The sequence below is a fragment of the Leptinotarsa decemlineata genome, unplaced genomic scaffold (assembly GCF_025532065.1).
Source record: "Leptinotarsa decemlineata unplaced genomic scaffold, Ldec_3_MD MMD2_tig00026340_RagTag_RagTag, whole genome shotgun sequence".
In the NCBI taxonomy this organism is placed as follows: Eukaryota; Metazoa; Arthropoda; class Insecta; order Coleoptera; family Chrysomelidae; genus Leptinotarsa; species Leptinotarsa decemlineata.
In genome coordinates, this window is record NW_027412694.1 from 16,554,765 (window position 1) to 16,570,650 (window position 15,886).

Consider the following 15,886-nt stretch of genomic DNA (forward strand, 5'->3'; position numbering starts at 1 on the left):
GATTTTTACTAATTCGATTATAACTTGCGTAATTTTCTTCAGCGTCTTTTCACACTTTACCTTGAATTTTCTACGTGACAATACGAATCGAATGATACCTTGATCGTAATTTCCGGAGACTATGTGAAAATTTTCATATTTTCAAGAAAAAATGGTACATATGAACTAGACTATCTGAGACTATTTCAGTTGTGTGTTCAGCCGGGAGCTATTGCCGCAACATGAAATCATGTCATCATCTCCATTTTGCTTGATATATTCTTCCGCAGCCATAGAGAGTAATTTTATTTCCGTTAGCCAATGAAAATACTATTATATTTTCTCATTGACAGGTTTTCGACATTTATTCAATAATACTGCGATTATCATATGTTTGTAAAATGTATCCTGCGTCCTCATATAGACTTCATGTTAATCAGTTCTACTTACCAATACTTGTATTACCGTCATTTTTCAGAAAGTCTACAGTAATAGGATAAAGCAATTCCACTTCGTGAATTGTCCTCCGTTTGCGTATAATATATTGAATTCTGTTAAGTCACTCATGAAACCAAAACTGGCTGCTAGGGTAAGTATGAATTATACTAATGCCAAAAATTAAGTGCACTCTACCTATTTGAAAATATTCTAAAATATATACTCGTATTGAATATAAGAATCGGTCTCATACATGCTCAATTTAAAAACAATCGATTCTAGTTTCACATATACAGTCTGTTCAAAAAATTTGATGAATTTTAATGCTTCACGAAAAATATTAATTTATTTATTAATTTCTATCTTACCCTCTTCAAAGCAGTACTCATATATAATATACTTGTTCTAGCGTTTATTTCAATCCTCGACACAGTTCTTTTATGCACTTTTTGGCATGTCCTTGAGGCACCTCATCGACTCAGTTTTGATAACCCATTATGTCCCATTCTCAATCGTTTCTCATTGGGATTGCACGTTAAAACGTTAGGCCTCTGTTGAACTGCCATGTTTTTTAAATGGCATATTTTGAGGCACCCTATACACATTGAAGAATCAAACGTTGAAACGATAGAGCCCCGTTGAACTGCCATGTTTTTTCTTAAATAACGTATTTTGAGACATTCTATACCCAATGACGTCATGTTTTTTTTCTTAAATGACGTATTTTTGAGACACCCTGCAAACTCCGATAGTAGCCATGTTTTTTCTATTATGTTGGTTGCTATGTTATTTTCTTCAACGCTGGCAGCCATGTTTTTTTCTTTAATCCGAATTTTCATTCATTATTATTATTATACAATAATTTTTGTAAATTAGCCACGCCTTTATCTCCTAAATGAATCTACTCGATACTCATTTTATCGTTCTATGCATCGGTTACGTTGCACACTTCTCTTTCCCACTCACTAACGTTATTGCTTCTGTTAGTTGAAATTGTGGTACCACAAAAGTTCCATATCTGATTTACTACGCCTTCCTTCCATGGGTCTCTTCAATCTTGAAAACAGAAAGAATTCGCAGGAGGCAAAATCTGGCGAATACCGTGGCTGGGGCATAATTACGGCGTTATTTTTGGCCATAACATTCGAATTAATGATGACGAGTGAGCAGGTGCATTATCTTGATGCAAACGTCATTCATTGTTTTTCCACAATATCGGACATGTGCTTCGTACTGCTTCTTGTAAGTGATGCATTACTCAACTATGATACTGCTTATCAACCGTAGAACCATATGGTGGAATCTCCTGATGCAAAACGCCACGGTAATCGAAGAAAACAGTGAGGAAAACCTTGATATTTGATCGAACTTGGGGTGTTTTGTTGGTCTTGGCTCTCCTAGACTCCTGGACAAAGTTTCTAAAATAATTGCGTGGCATGAGCTAACTGACATGCCGACATCCTCAGCAACTTCTCTAATAGTGATTCGATGATTCTCCGTAACGATGCTCTTCACTTCCTCAACATTTTCATAGGTAGTTGATGTGCTAGGGCGCCCACGACGAGCAACGTCATTCATATCTTCTCGACCTTCTATGAAAAGCTTGTACAACTTGTGAAAACAACGCTCCCTGGCGTTGGATGCGATCGGGTACCGCCCCTCGCCCACACCAACAGGATTTCGCAGGGCTTCCTCCCGCTTCACCGAACCCGGAGTTGCCTCCTCACATCTACTTAGTGTGGCTAACCAAGAGACAGGATCATCGGCAGCGTTCGACCGAACGTTGGTACAAGTTAACTGAGCTCGTCTTTTGCCAGAGAGTGCTCGCGCCAACCGCCAACCTGCCAAATCAATTGGGAATATTGTCCCGGAAGAGACAGGTCGGGATCCTAAGCTCGGATACTAGTTGCTGCGTCCATCCGGGGTCCGACACCTCGAGCGTCTGCCTTGGTGCCCTCCAAGACTAGACTTGGATACTAGTGCCCGTTGGAAGGACCGCGAGCCCCGACACCTTGAACGCTTGGATCCATACAGAAGCAGGCGAGGATCACTGAACAGCATAAGCCGTCCAGTGCCTCAGTAAGGGGCTGCAATGCACCCATGGATGGATTACCGCAACCCTATCCCGTTACCCGCTAGTGGAGCCGCTGCCCCTAAGAGGCCAACGCCAGTTGGAAATGAGGCTCGCTAGCCTCCAGCCGGGAGCGGACTCTCATCTTCCTTCTAGAACTCATGTTAGGAAAGTTCCCTTTCCAACGTTTGATGAGTAACCGTCGAGGACTCTTTCGAGCATCCTCTACCACACATGTTATGTCGAAGACGTCGCGCCCATTACCCGTGTAGGAGCGGGATAAGGCGGTTTGCCAACAACTTTTGGGTGTACGGCGTGTGGTCTGTACCGCATACCCTTACGTTACCCCGAAGGGCACTCATGTTAGGAAAGCTACCTTTTCAACGTTGGATGAGTAACCGTCGAGAGCTCTTGCAAGGCACCTCTCCCACACATCTAGTTTGAAACCGGCCAACGCCTGTTGCCCGCAGGTGCGGGATTGGGTGGTTGAGCGAAAACTTTATTGGGTGAGTGCCGTGTGGTCTGCACCGGGGGCCTGTCAATCACCCATAAGAGAGCGACAGTGACTCCCTAGCCACTCACCCCCTGTCACTGTCAAAATTTCGAGTGTTTTTGAGCATCTACTTCTATTTTGGACACAAAATTTAATGCAAATTTTATGATCCATTGATTTCGATAGCAGAAAATAGCCAAACACGCAGAACACTTTTGATTTTTATGCCTCTCACCAACAAATAGAACATGCTCAACAGCTGAAACTGTAAAAGTATGTTCGGAATAAATGTATCAACATAAAAAAATTAAAAAATCGTTACTCGAATTTACGTAGCCCGCGAAATTTGATCATTCACTTAATTTTTTGAACAGTACCTCCACGTGAACGTTTTCAGTGTTGAGATATGTTGCTTCATATTTCACTAAAAATATCATAGTTGTCGATTTTGTTCCATTAAAGTAGGTACTCATATTTTAATTTTCAGATATTTTTCCACGAAGATTGTTCGAAAATTGGAGACATTATACCTCTAGAGGTATTACCTAAGGACTATGGAGGTTCAGAGTTGTCTCTCTATGATCTGAACGGTAGGCTTCATTCACGATATTCAAAAATTGAATGGTGTTATGATGAAAAAACATAGATAATTTTCATTAATTCAACAATTTTCAAATCCGTTTGGTATTTCTAATAATTTCTTGTCTTCTTGATGGTAAGAACAATCAGGTAATAATTGAATGAAAATTCATAACTAACGTGTTCAAAAAAAACTTTTTCGTTAGATTTTACAAAAACGCAACACTTGTTTTGACATACAATGGCTCATCTACTAACTATATTCTACATATTCAATGCTTATTATACCTTATTTTACAATTTGAAGTACCTACATTTCAAGTACCTGATCATTAACGAAACAATAAAGACAAAACTTTGGTGTCGAATAAATCAGGAGTATATAAGCTGACTTGTGCCTTCTGCCCAAAACTGTATATTGGCCAAACAGGGAGAACCCTTTTCAATAGAATCACAGATCATAGACGTTGTTATAAATAGAAAGACCAATACCATATTTGCAAACCAACTTTTAGCAGAACGACATGAGTTCTATCATGAATACAACGTGTTACATTCAGAAGAGAAGAGTTCGAAACTCAATCTTCTAGAATGTTAAGAAATCAATAGATCCGTGAATTCGAGTAATTTACTGAATGATTAATTAGAATTGAATAACTCCCCATTACTAAATATTTTTTCAAATGTGCAAACTGGAACATGAGCTCAGGTAATTTAATGAAGTAAGTAAGTAAGTAAATATTTATTCAGGTAAGCTTGATATACAATATGAATTCAATATTAAAATTAGATAACTTGAGAAACTAAAAAAAAGGAAAGAACTAACTAAAACTAACTAAAACTGGAAATTGGGAGTCCAGGCTGAGCTACCTAAGCAATGCTTGTGTTGTAGTCATCAACCTGGATTACAGCGAGTATTCATATGTTGATTGGTGAGTAGAAAGAGAGAAAAAATCAAAGTTATATAAGTTATTCATTGTATTTTGTATTTCTTATAATTATTCGAGTTCGTATACGGTTTTCAGTTTGTCATAATTTTGGTTCACATATTCTTTCAGTTTTGATTTCATTTTTCGTTCATTAGGAATGACTCTGATTTCTAAAGGGACTAAGTTCAACAATTTTGGACTGAAGTATGATATAAATTTCTGTGTATGCGTTAGCCTACAGAGAGAAACATTTGTTTTCTGCTCAGATTTAGGTATTACGTGTGTTGTAAATATGACTTATCTGAGAGATGGAGGTATTTTGCATCCATATTAAGCATTGATAGGTATAGAGTTTTCTTACATCAAATAAGCCAGTTTCTTTGTAAAGGTCTTCAGTAGAGTACCTTCTATTCTTCTTGAAAATTATTTTTAATATGGTATTTTGCATAACCTCTAGAACGTGTAATAATTTTTTACTGAGACCACCCCATACAATGATACTGTACCTCAATAAAGATTCAGCGAGTTAGTTGTAAATCGTAAGTAAGAGCTTTTTATTATTCACATATCTGATTTGATAGAATTTATAAACTAACTTATTGAGTCTCTTAACTGTGTTGTCGAAGTGTTCATCCCATCGCAGGTGTTGGTCTACATATACACCCAAATGCTTCAAGTTGTCAACTTTTTCAATTATTGGACATGAGCACTGCGTTGAGGTTCGGCATAGATACTTATGAACAGTGAGGGTGTTTATTAAAGGTTGGTCTTTTTTTTTGTGGTGAATGCAATGAACTTAGTTTTTCCTACATTCAGACTCAGGAGGCTCATATTCAACCAGGAAAGTACATATTTGAGCCCTATTTCAGCTTTCTCTCATAGACTTCATCCCAGGAATCGCCTTCAAATAAAAGTGCTGTATCGTCTGCGTAAGATATCATCCTGCCATTGATATTATGAAGTTCATGAAAATTGTTAATATGAATCAAAAATAAAATAGGACCCAGCACTGTCCCCTGGGGCACGCCCATGTTAACAGGTAGTGGATCGCTGAGGGTACTGTTTATTTTAACCTTTTGATTTCTATCAGATAAATAGTTTTTGAATAAGTCTAAAGTAATACCTCTAACTCCTACAGTTTCTAAACGGTCCAGAAGACTTTGATGATTGACTGTATCAAAGGCTTTAGCCAGATCTCTAAATACTGCCAAACTTTTTTTTTGTCATTGAAATTTTTCCAAACACTGAAAGATTGCATTTTCGATTAACATATGTTCTCTGAAACCAAATTGACCTTCAAATAAAATACTATTTTGTTCTAAAATATCAACTAGCCTATTTTTCAAGCACTTTTCAAAAATCTTGGCAAAGTTATTAATAATGGTTATTGGTCTGTAATTTGTTGCAAGTTTTCTGTCACCTGATTTAAAAACTGGGGTTGTTATCGATTCTTTGAAAGCGGCTGGTATGTTTCCTTTCAGAAAGCATAAATTAATGATATGACAGAGAGGACCCAATAGAAGTAAATGATGCCTTTTTATAAACTGGACCGTTATGCTATCAGGACCTGAAAAGCTGTAGTTTTTTAATGTAGATATTATCTTAATGACTTCATTTTTTGTCACTGGGTTCAGAAAAAGGGACTTTGTGATATTGGATTCAATTTTCGGTATAATGTCATGTTTATCGATTTTATTTTCCATCTGTTTTCCTATACCCACAAAGAAAGTATTAAAGTATTTTGAATTCTCCTTGTCAGTAACAATTTTTTGACCATATTGATTTGTAATGTTATATTTATCTTTCTGTTTCGTACCTTTGTTCATCAATTCGTTTGAATTTTGACAGATTTTTCGATGATTATGTTGGGCCTCGTGAATCTTGTTTATATAGTGATTATCATGTTGCAATTTTATCAAATTGTTGAGATAGTTTCTATAAGTTTTATATTCTACATGTAATTCTTCGGTATATCGTTTATTTAATTTTTAGGTTGTCCCTATATCTACAGGCCTAATGTCATCCAGGGTTTCAACTTTTTTTGCTATACGTGATGGATATAGTTTGAGTGGATTAAAGATTATAATTTTCTATTTTATCAATGAACAAGTTGTAGGCCTGTGCTGGGTTATTCGAAATTAGAACGTCATCCCATTTCTCTTTTTCAAAAAATGTTTTCATTTTATTTTGAGTAATAAAAATTTAAGATGTTTCGACTGTGTTATTTGTGTTTGAATCGCATGTTGCTGACATAATGTTTATGGAAAGCATAATTGTGTAATGATCAGTCAAATTGGTTGTATATATATATATATATATATATATATATATATATATATATATATATATATATATATATATATATATATATGTTTTCAGTGGGAGTTTATCAAGTATGTGTTTACCAGATAGTTTTATGTAGATATGATCGATCAAGGTAGAGCTTTGTTACTCGGGTTGGCTTATTGATGTAAGAAAAATATACCTGTTGGGCCATCAAACATACGTAGTTATTGGTGGCCCTCTCTGAACTATTCAATGTGTTTATATTCATTATAAACTTAGGTGAAAATCATGTACTTGAAATGTAGGTACTTCAAATTGTAAAATTAGGTATTTGATGCATTATGTATGTAGAATATAGTTAGTAAATACACGCCCGAAACAGCCATTGTATGGCGAAACACGTGTTGCGTTTTTGTAAAATCGATTAGTCCTCGAATCACCATGCACAACGTCAAGAATTATACAGTATATTCTCTAACGGAAGAAAAGGATTATCGAAATGATGAGTTGACACTGTTTGAGATACCAACGCAAAGACGCGTGTACCTACACAAGGATTTCATTCCAGAGTACTATTATTAAATTTTTGAGAAATTATTTGGGTGAATAGAAGCATTTTGTTGTGGAATGAAATGTCATCTTCTCAGCTCTTTTCTTCTTCAACGTTTCTGAAATATTTTTGTTCATGTTACAGAGTTGTGGAAGAAGAAACTGGAACAGTACAGTACTAGATTTAACAACCTTTCAAAGATGAAAACCAATGAAATTCTTAGACCATCACCTCTAGTCAATGACGAAGTGCTCGGATTCCATGGGAACTTCAGAAAACTGGAGATGGATTAACAAATACAGATCAATTCCATCATTTAGAAAAAAAAATTCATTTTGAATATTACTCAATCAAGAAAATAAAAATTTCTAAACAAAATCTCCAAACATTCACCTCTCCCAACTACCTACACAGTAGGTTCTGCTGAATATCTGTCGGAAAACAACAACTGCCGTGGCTAATACCACGCTTGATATTTAACTATAGCTGACATACATTTATGCAAGATACCTCAGAGAGGTTAGTCTCGCAGATGTTTCTGGTTCATCCAGCAGCAGAACCATGCTGAAGTTATTCGAGTGGATCACCTACAGATCGACGTATCACTTCTCATCAGTGCAGGTAAGACATGAGCCAGACAACAAAGTGCCTGGGACTCGATTAATTTCAATGCGACTCCGCTGCATATATGAAAAGTTCGTCTAAGAGCTCAAACTGTTAACTAGTAACACTAATATCACGTGAACTAAGCCCCAAGCGGGAATTTGGCACCACTTTGTTTGGTGGGGCCACTACATTTGAAATATATTGGCACCACTGGTAATTTGACCTTGAAAAATCATAACCAATAACACCAATTTCGAATATTCTTGGTATTTCCTAATTGCGTTAATAAAATGTTTGATGATAACAAACGTGTTAGGGGTCACACGTTAAAAGGTAAGACCTCGTTAGTCGTTAGCTCGCACAAGTTTCCCAACTTCTGAGAGTTGTCATTCGTATGGGGGTGGCAGCTGATTAACGAAAAAACAGATTTTAAACAGACAGAAAACAGATTTTTAAACAGACTTATTAACAGAGGTTCAGATAGTGTGGATATCGAAGGTGTCTCCTAACAGGTAGAACTTTCGTACAAAATAGAAGAAAGTATATATGTTTTGTGATTTGGATTATTCTCCATATCAAAGTGTACTAGTTTCCAAATTTTACGTATATAATTTATATGTATGTCGTTTAAAAAATAAATAATCAGGTAGATATTGCGAACTACATTCAATAAACATGATTTGCTGTCAATCATTTCGTTCAGCTTTATGACCAACGGGTCAATTAGTAGTAACATATTGATCAAGTAGTCATTAACTACATAGGTAGAACATTTTGTAGCAATCCAGTAAATTGAACCTGAATCAATTGTATAATGAAATTTTGGAGTGCAAACTGAATAGAAGAAAGTGGTTTTTGTTTAACTCAATGTTCATATGACAGTAGTTTCTTCGAGTGAATTTTTTGTTTCGTTCAATTCAATTTTGATATGGAAGTGGTTATTTCGAGAGAAGTTTTTCTTTCAATTTGTGTCTGCTTTACACATCTTCATTGAGAGCTAATTTTGAAATTAATTGCTTTTTTCATTTTTTTCTGTCGATTCCCATTTTTTTTAAGAAGATGTAGCAATAGGAAGCCAGAATTTTTTTTTTCAAAAATTATTATTGTTATTGAGAAAACAAATATGATTTTTCAGAAGGTATTTCAAACATCATACCAGTTTCCTCTTCATAAAAATTCAGTTGATATCAATAAGCCCAGGTGAACTATATGTTGATGTCAACTGTTGATGTTTGAGAGAGTTAGAGTTCCGCCAACCGAAGAAAGTGAAGTCAACTCAACTGGAATCCTGGACTTCTCTGGCTTCGGTGGTTTCCACCGCTCTTTCACACGTAATGCAAAATGGACTGTATTCTGGGTATGGGAATGCACTTTTCCGGGTCAGGTTTCTCGAGTTTTTCGAGATTGCGATACGACTTGGAGTTGCTATAGCCAGCGCGAGCTTCTCGGTGAGAACTGACATACCATCTGGCGGCTGGCCAGAAATTATGATACAGCGTGAGCAAAAAGTGAGGGACTAATATTCTGATAGAGAATCTCAAATATGTTTGTTGAATGACCGGGTAATGGTTATTGAGAATAAGTAACATAATATATAATAATTGAATGCTTAATCTAGAAGGGAAGAATAGTTATTTATGTATCAAGGGAATTAGGAGGGCCTTAATTACCGATGGCAAAGTTTGCGTCCCGAGGGCCTCTGGCCCGAGGGACAGCAATTGCCTGAGGTTATTAAGGCTCATTAATTCCCGTGGTACATAGATAATTTTATTTCTGACCGATTTCAATAAAATTTTGTTCATTTTTGAAACGGAAAAATGTACCAATCCATTACCTTCCCGGTATATTTGAATCAGGTACCGTTGATTATAGTAGAGTTTTCTTGTTGCTAGGTTGTTGCTATGTTACTTGTTTATAAACAGAACTTTGTTATCAAGCTGTGTTCGCGGTGAAAACGTGTTTTCTACCCCAAATATAATGGAGGATATTTTGAAAAAAGCTGAACAAGCACGAGAATCATTAATTCCATCGAAAAGTGAAGCCGTATACCAAAAAGAATACAAGATATATCTGGACTGGCTGACACGGAAAAATGTTATGCCAAAAGATGTCACTGAAACTGTATTTCTGGCATATTTTCAAGAACTGGTAAGGAATTTTCTATGTTTTTCGGTAGATTTGGTAGTAATTGTGTTTATTCGTTTCAGTCAGAAACGTATAGTCCGAATTCTTTATGGACTAAATGGTCAATGCTAAAATCGATGGTGACTATACATGAGAAACGAGATTTCTCTAAGGTCAATGAACTACAGGCTTTTTTGAAACGGAACAGTAAGAGTTATAAGCCAAAAAAGTCTGCTGTTTTATCTCCTAAAGATGTTATCAGATTCCTAAAGAACGCTCCTAATGATATTCATTTATTGCATAAGGTAATTTTTTTCTTATTTTCCTTTTTGTGTGTATTTATTTCCTTTTTTTTGTTATAGGTTGTTTTGATTATGGGTTATTTTGGAGGATGCAGAAGTCAGGAACTTTTGAATATGAAGATATCGGATATAGAGGACCGGGATTCCGTTATGGTAGTGAACGTACCGGAAAGTAAAACTGGTGTATCGAAGAAATTTACAGTTGTGGATGAAAAAGAGTTCTCCGCTTTGCCTTTATTAAGACTTTATATGTCTTTGCGTCCTAAAGGTATTGAACGATTTTTTTTGAGCTTCCGACAAAATAAATGTACATCTCAGCCAATTGGAAAAAACATGTTTGGGAAAATCCCCAGCAAAATCGCAATGTATTTAGGATTGCCAAACTCATCTTCCTATACGGGACATTGCCTTCGTCGCACTTCTGCTACTGCTCTAGCCAATGCAGGAGCAACTATGACTAACTTAAAAAGACACGGAGGTTGGAAAAGTTCCACGGTGGCGGAGGGGTATTTGGAGGATAGCATCGAATTGAGAAATGAAACGGCGCGTATGTTGTCTACTTTGTCATCAGAAGAGGCAGGTACCTCGACTGTAGTGAACAGAAGCTCCAGCCATACAAAAGAAGAAATTGTTTCCAGTGGCGGAAGTAATTTTCAGGGAACATTTCAAAATTGTACATTTATTATTTGTAATGACGTGAATAAATAAAATATGGTTCAATTTTCATTTCTATTTATTTTTACTTGTGGAAGGTAGAGGGAATTATAAAATCTATAATGTCCCAAGGGAGTTATGACCCTCTTTATTGATAGCGTAACTATGACGATATAAGCTTATAATATCCCGGTCAGAAATAAAAAATTTAACTAAACTAGGAAGGAACGAGGAGTGAACATTCTCCCCGCCCAAATACGCAGTATTTTAGGTATCATCATTGGAGGGTAAAGGACAAAGTTTTACGCAAGGTCTTTGCATAATCCCATGTGCAGTGCGTAAAGTTACGACTCTTGTTATTCCGTAATTTAATTAATGTAATTTTTCAATTTTTCCCAAACGTCACTGTAGCGGGGGAATCTGCTGATCTTTTTTTAGGACCAGATCGCCCACGTGAGGGGTTCTCGAAGGAGATATCCATTTATGTCTCTGCTGCAGAGTATGCAGATACTCATTATGCCACCGTTTCCATATATCTTGATGAACTCTTTGCAGCAGTTGCCAGCGATCGAGGCGATTGATGTTAAAATTAGTCAAATCAGGATCAAGGAGGACGGTCATAGGTTCGAGGGATAAAAAATGACCTGGGGTCAAAACTCTCAAGTCGTTTGGATCATTACTCATAGCGTAAATGGGTCTAGAATCAAGCAGTGCTTCGATTTGCACCAATAAGGTATAACATTGCTCATAAGTGAGGATTTGATATTCGAGTGTTCTCATGAGGTGAGTTGACTTTACTCTCTTCGGCTGGCGGAACCCTAACTCTCTCAAACATCAACATTTTTTGGTTGAATCATATATCATACCAGTTTCCACTTCATAAAAATTTAGATGATATTAATAAGCCCAGGTGAACTATATGTTGATGTCAACAAATAAAAAGAATGTAACTTTTTTATATCGTTTTGCTGAATATGAGTTATTCAGTCACGAAATTTGTATAATAAGGTTGTTTGGCATGGTGATATAACTTGAAATATCTGTAACCCCTATTCCCTCCAGTTCCTTCAAAACTGATGAAGAAAAGTTTTTGAAGAGCATGTTGAAGGGTTTTCATGGAATCAAAGCATTTTGGTTTCCTACTCATTATTGTTCGAAGATGGAGGCACACAATCCATAAGAAATTCTGGTGATCAAAACATGTTGAATGATTTTATTTATTTCATTTAGAAATACATTCCATAATTCAAATTCAGTTGATAAACTCGAATGTTCACTATTCAAAATGTTTCATTGAATAAGTATGTTAATGACAGGATATCTAGTCAATGGTGAGTTTTCTGAATGATCCTTCCATACTTAACTCTCCAATATGTTTGTCTGTCCAATCTTGGATAGTTGATTTGCAATTGAGCAGTTCTCTGAAAATCTTTTCCTGGCTCTCTATTTTCTCATACCATCTTTCTGTAACAATAGTGGAAATATTTTAAAACACAGTCGAAGATAATATCTGGTGTAAGAGGAATATATTGAGTGCGATGTTTGAAATCTCTCACTGATAATGAACATTTGCTCTTATCAATCTTGAATTTTTGAAAAATGTTTACAACTGGTACGAGTTTTCCACAAAATGTCTCAAAATATAAATGACGACGCTCGCCCTGGACGCCACAGCATCATCAGCCCCAGCACCAACGTGAAAAAATTCAAGCGACCTGGTTGTAAAGATCGTCACCGGTAAATTCGACTTAACGAGTCTGGATCTGTTTTCAATTATCCCGGTTTACACAAAAGTGTTTATAATTGTGATGTGGTGCACCATCTGCATTGAAGGTAGGCTTCATATTACACCTACAGTGCAGATATTCAAGATATCAGACACCAATTAACCCCAAAATTATTATTTATTGGTGTGCTGATAACAACTTCTATACGGGAAATCTTCAGTACAGGCCGGGTTTGTAATAAATGACTCTTTCTGATTTAAATATTCTTTTTTAAATCCATTTTAGCAGCTGCTGTCACCAGATGCAGGCAATTCCGAACAGGCTGTAGGGTTCGTGCCTATCGCACGAAGGCCGGTCTTTTTGAAATCTGGTCATTTGGTATACCTACTTATATTTTCTCACATTATGGGGTTCCAGAACTGAATTTCAATCCTAATCGAAATGATTTTCATCTACTATTCTCTTCTCGATAAATTGACAAAAAGTCTCTTATTTGTTTTGTTTTCTTAATCTCACTCTAAGAGGATGGTGTTTTTCTCAGTCCAAGAGAAAATGAAAGTTCAAGATTTCAAATATAAAGTATAATAAGTAGAAAAACGACTCCATGGACGAAGTAATAAAAAAAACAACGTGTAAAATCTCATATAAAAGGAAAATGGTAAATTCTATAAAATAAAGGAAAATAGAACAAATGACATGCCGCCAATTTTACAATGCTATTTACTATTAATTCAACCTGTTGAATGACTACAAACGCACCAACTCGGTTTAACTTTTACTTCAAGGAGAGTGGTGTATAACTTGTTAGGAATCATACGTTAAAAGCTAAGACCTTGTTAATCCCTAGCTCGCACAAGTTTCGACTTCTGAGGGTTGTCGTTCGTAGGGGTGCGACAGCTGGTTAACGAAAAAACTAATTTTGAACAGATTTTTTAAATTTGCGCCCTTTTTTTTGTAATTGTAATATGAACTCTAGCTAACAACTCGCACTTAAACCTCAACAATGTGTAGCCTCTTTGCAAATAGAAAGTGGACTCAGACAAAATAAATATGTGAACTCTCTCTCAAATATCGACTGGTTAGTAGAAAAAAAAAACAAACACTCACATAACGCCTCTTTGGGTGGTTCATGGCCAACCATAGGTTCCGTTGACCCGGTATGTCTTCTACACCAACACTTTTGATTTAAACTCCCCTGTACCCATTACCAGTTTATGATTTCTCTATCGATTTTTTTTGAATTTCGCACCACGCGCTTACAAACAAAATAAGTCCCCTATTCAGGCCACTTTCCTCAGCCTTGAAGGCTGAGGGATGAGACCCCCGATATCGTCTCGACGAGATTCGGTAAACGACTTTTCGTGTCTCCCACAAAAACTCTCCCAAGCCCTCGCGTCAAAAACGCTAGCCACAAAAACCTCAATTCACCATTTTTTTAACCTTCCAAAGGATGTATGATCATCGTTAGGATGCAATATATTCATTTGTTTAGTCTAGTCCAACTTAAACATGACCACGACGACGCTCATAGGTCCGACAGTCATGAAGTAGTTCAGCGCTTTTTCAACTGGAAAAATATCGAGACCGAAGAAACGGGTGATCGATCTCGATCTCTATGAAAGAAATAATATTTTACGGTAACTATCGCAATGGCAGTTGTTACAGAGTGTTTACACTGAATTTCCTGGATTTTTGAAAGTTACTGAACTTTTACCTGTTAGCTGCTTTGCTATTCACTGTGGGGAACTCCTCATTGACAAATCATTTCCTACGCTCTCCTGACCGTCAGCTAGACAGCTTCATAAGCTTCAATATATTCCACTGCAAGATAAAGAAGGTAGGAGAAACCAAACTAGCTTCACAATCTTCTGATGATGAAAAAAACGAAGATGAACATGACGACAACTTCTCCGATCATCCAGTAAGGTTAACCCTGGGGGTAAGCTACCCTGCAATTCCGGGAGCAAGAAAACACCGAGTTAGGGCTCGGATAAGCAAAGGGCGAGATTAGCCAATTCAAAACCTGCCGCTGTGTTTCAAGCCAGCCAGCGGAATCCTCCTTAGGCAACATTGGATCCACACCAATGAAAAAAAAAGTGGTCACGAAAGTGGATCGCAGCGTTCGTTGCTGCCACACAGACAAACATGTGGAGTACAAGATAGGCCACATTGTAAAAATGTCAAGAGAGTGAAGAAAATTCATAGAGTCATCGAATCAGTAACTGAGGATGTTGGCATATCGGTTGACTCATGCCATGCAATTATTTTGAAAATTTTGACAGTAGAGTTCGTACCAAAATTGCTGAATTTTGACAAAAAAAAACAGTAGCATGAGCATCGCTCAGTAATTGTTGAATGACGTCAACAGAGATCCAGATTTGCCTTGAAGGTGCATAATTGGTGACGAATCATAGGAATAGGGTTATGACATCGAAACCAAAGTTCAATCGTCCCATTGGAAGAGCCCAGGAGAATCAAGGTTTCGCTCACTGTTTCCTTACATTGCCGTGGCGTAGTGTATCTCCTGATTCACTACACCACATAGTCGTTCTGCGAGAAGCAATACGAAGAAAAAGACCGGTATTGTAGGAAAACAGTTGATGAACAGTTGAACAGACGATAATGCATTTGCTCAATTTGCTTGTTCTTGATTGTTTGCCTAAAAATAACACCGTAGTCATGCCTCAGCCACCGTATTCACCAGATTTGACCCACCGGCAACTTTTCTCTGTTTCCATGATCAGAACACCCATAAAAGGACGGCAGTTTGCGATGTTTGAGAGACTTCAAGGACCAAAAAGTGCATATCAAAACTGCTTCGAGGATAGGAAAAAACGCTGACAAAGTGTGTCATATCTACGGGAGACTACTTCTATGAAGACAAAATAGAAATTGATAAATGGAAATCAACGAATATTTTTTGAAAAGAAATAAAATTCACCTAATTCATTCATTTCCACTAGCTCTAATGGAAAATCAGTTTCTGTCCAGATGAATAGAATTGATGTTACTTCATAATTTTTCACCCTCACCATTTTGATACGAATAATGAAATGGAAATGTGTTTGTACATAACTATCTGTAAACATTCACATTTCGTGTTTTGAATACATGACAATTCTAATTTTCATTCTACTCAGTTAATTCA

At 36.7% G+C, this 15,886-nt stretch overlaps 3 protein-coding genes across 5 annotated transcripts in view; 2 read left to right on the plus strand and 1 right to left on the minus strand.

Annotated features, from left to right (window-relative positions):
• Window positions 1–7,703, plus strand: part of LOC111501840 (retinaldehyde-binding protein 1) — a 42,460-nt gene extending 34,757 nt beyond the window's left edge. For 2 of the 3 annotated variants that reach the window (XM_023155752.2, XM_023155753.2), the window contains exons 5-7: window positions 458–568; window positions 3,469–3,571; window positions 7,470–7,703. In XM_023155752.2, coding sequence (XP_023011520.2) covers window positions 458–568; window positions 3,469–3,571; window positions 7,470–7,618 — 363 coding nt within the window. In that variant the 3' untranslated portion in view covers window positions 7,619–7,703. Of the gene's footprint in view, window positions 1–457; window positions 569–3,468; window positions 3,572–6,481; window positions 6,640–7,469 lie in introns of those variants that run through there. The other variant, XM_074183470.1, reaches the window with a different exon arrangement.
• A 1,348-nt stretch (window positions 7,704–9,051) lies between these two features.
• LOC141485881 (uncharacterized) lies at window positions 9,052–11,194 on the plus strand. Its single transcript, XM_074183469.1, has 3 exons — window positions 9,052–10,079; window positions 10,139–10,360; window positions 10,418–11,194. Exons 1-3 carry the CDS (start codon window positions 9,909–9,911, stop codon window positions 11,063–11,065), a joined length of 1,041 nt encoding a protein of 346 aa, XP_074039570.1. The 5' UTR covers window positions 9,052–9,908; the 3' UTR covers window positions 11,066–11,194.
• A 1,016-nt stretch (window positions 11,195–12,210) lies between these two features.
• Window positions 12,211–15,886, minus strand: part of LOC111501841 (alpha-tocopherol transfer protein-like) — a 36,556-nt gene continuing 32,880 nt past the window's right edge. The window contains exon 6 of the mRNA XM_074183631.1: window positions 12,211–12,475. Within this exon, the coding sequence (XP_074039732.1) occupies window positions 12,333–12,475 (143 nt within the window). The 3' untranslated portion in view covers window positions 12,211–12,332. The remainder of the gene's footprint in view (window positions 12,476–15,886) is intronic.

What these genes read in the sequence shown, in the direction of transcription:
- LOC141485881 (XM_074183469.1), top strand. Translation starts at nt 9,909, where the DNA reads ATGGAGGATATTTTGAAAAAAGCTGAACAAGCACGAGAATCATTAATT. An exon ending in TGGCATATTTTCAAGAACTG is followed by an intron (nt 10,080 to 10,138) that starts GTAAGGAATTTT and finishes TATTCGTTTCAG; the next exon opens with TCAGAAACGTATAGTCCGAA. An exon ending in ATATTCATTTATTGCATAAG is followed by an intron (nt 10,361 to 10,417) that starts GTAATTTTTTTC and finishes TTTTTGTTATAG; the next exon opens with GTTGTTTTGATTATGGGTTA.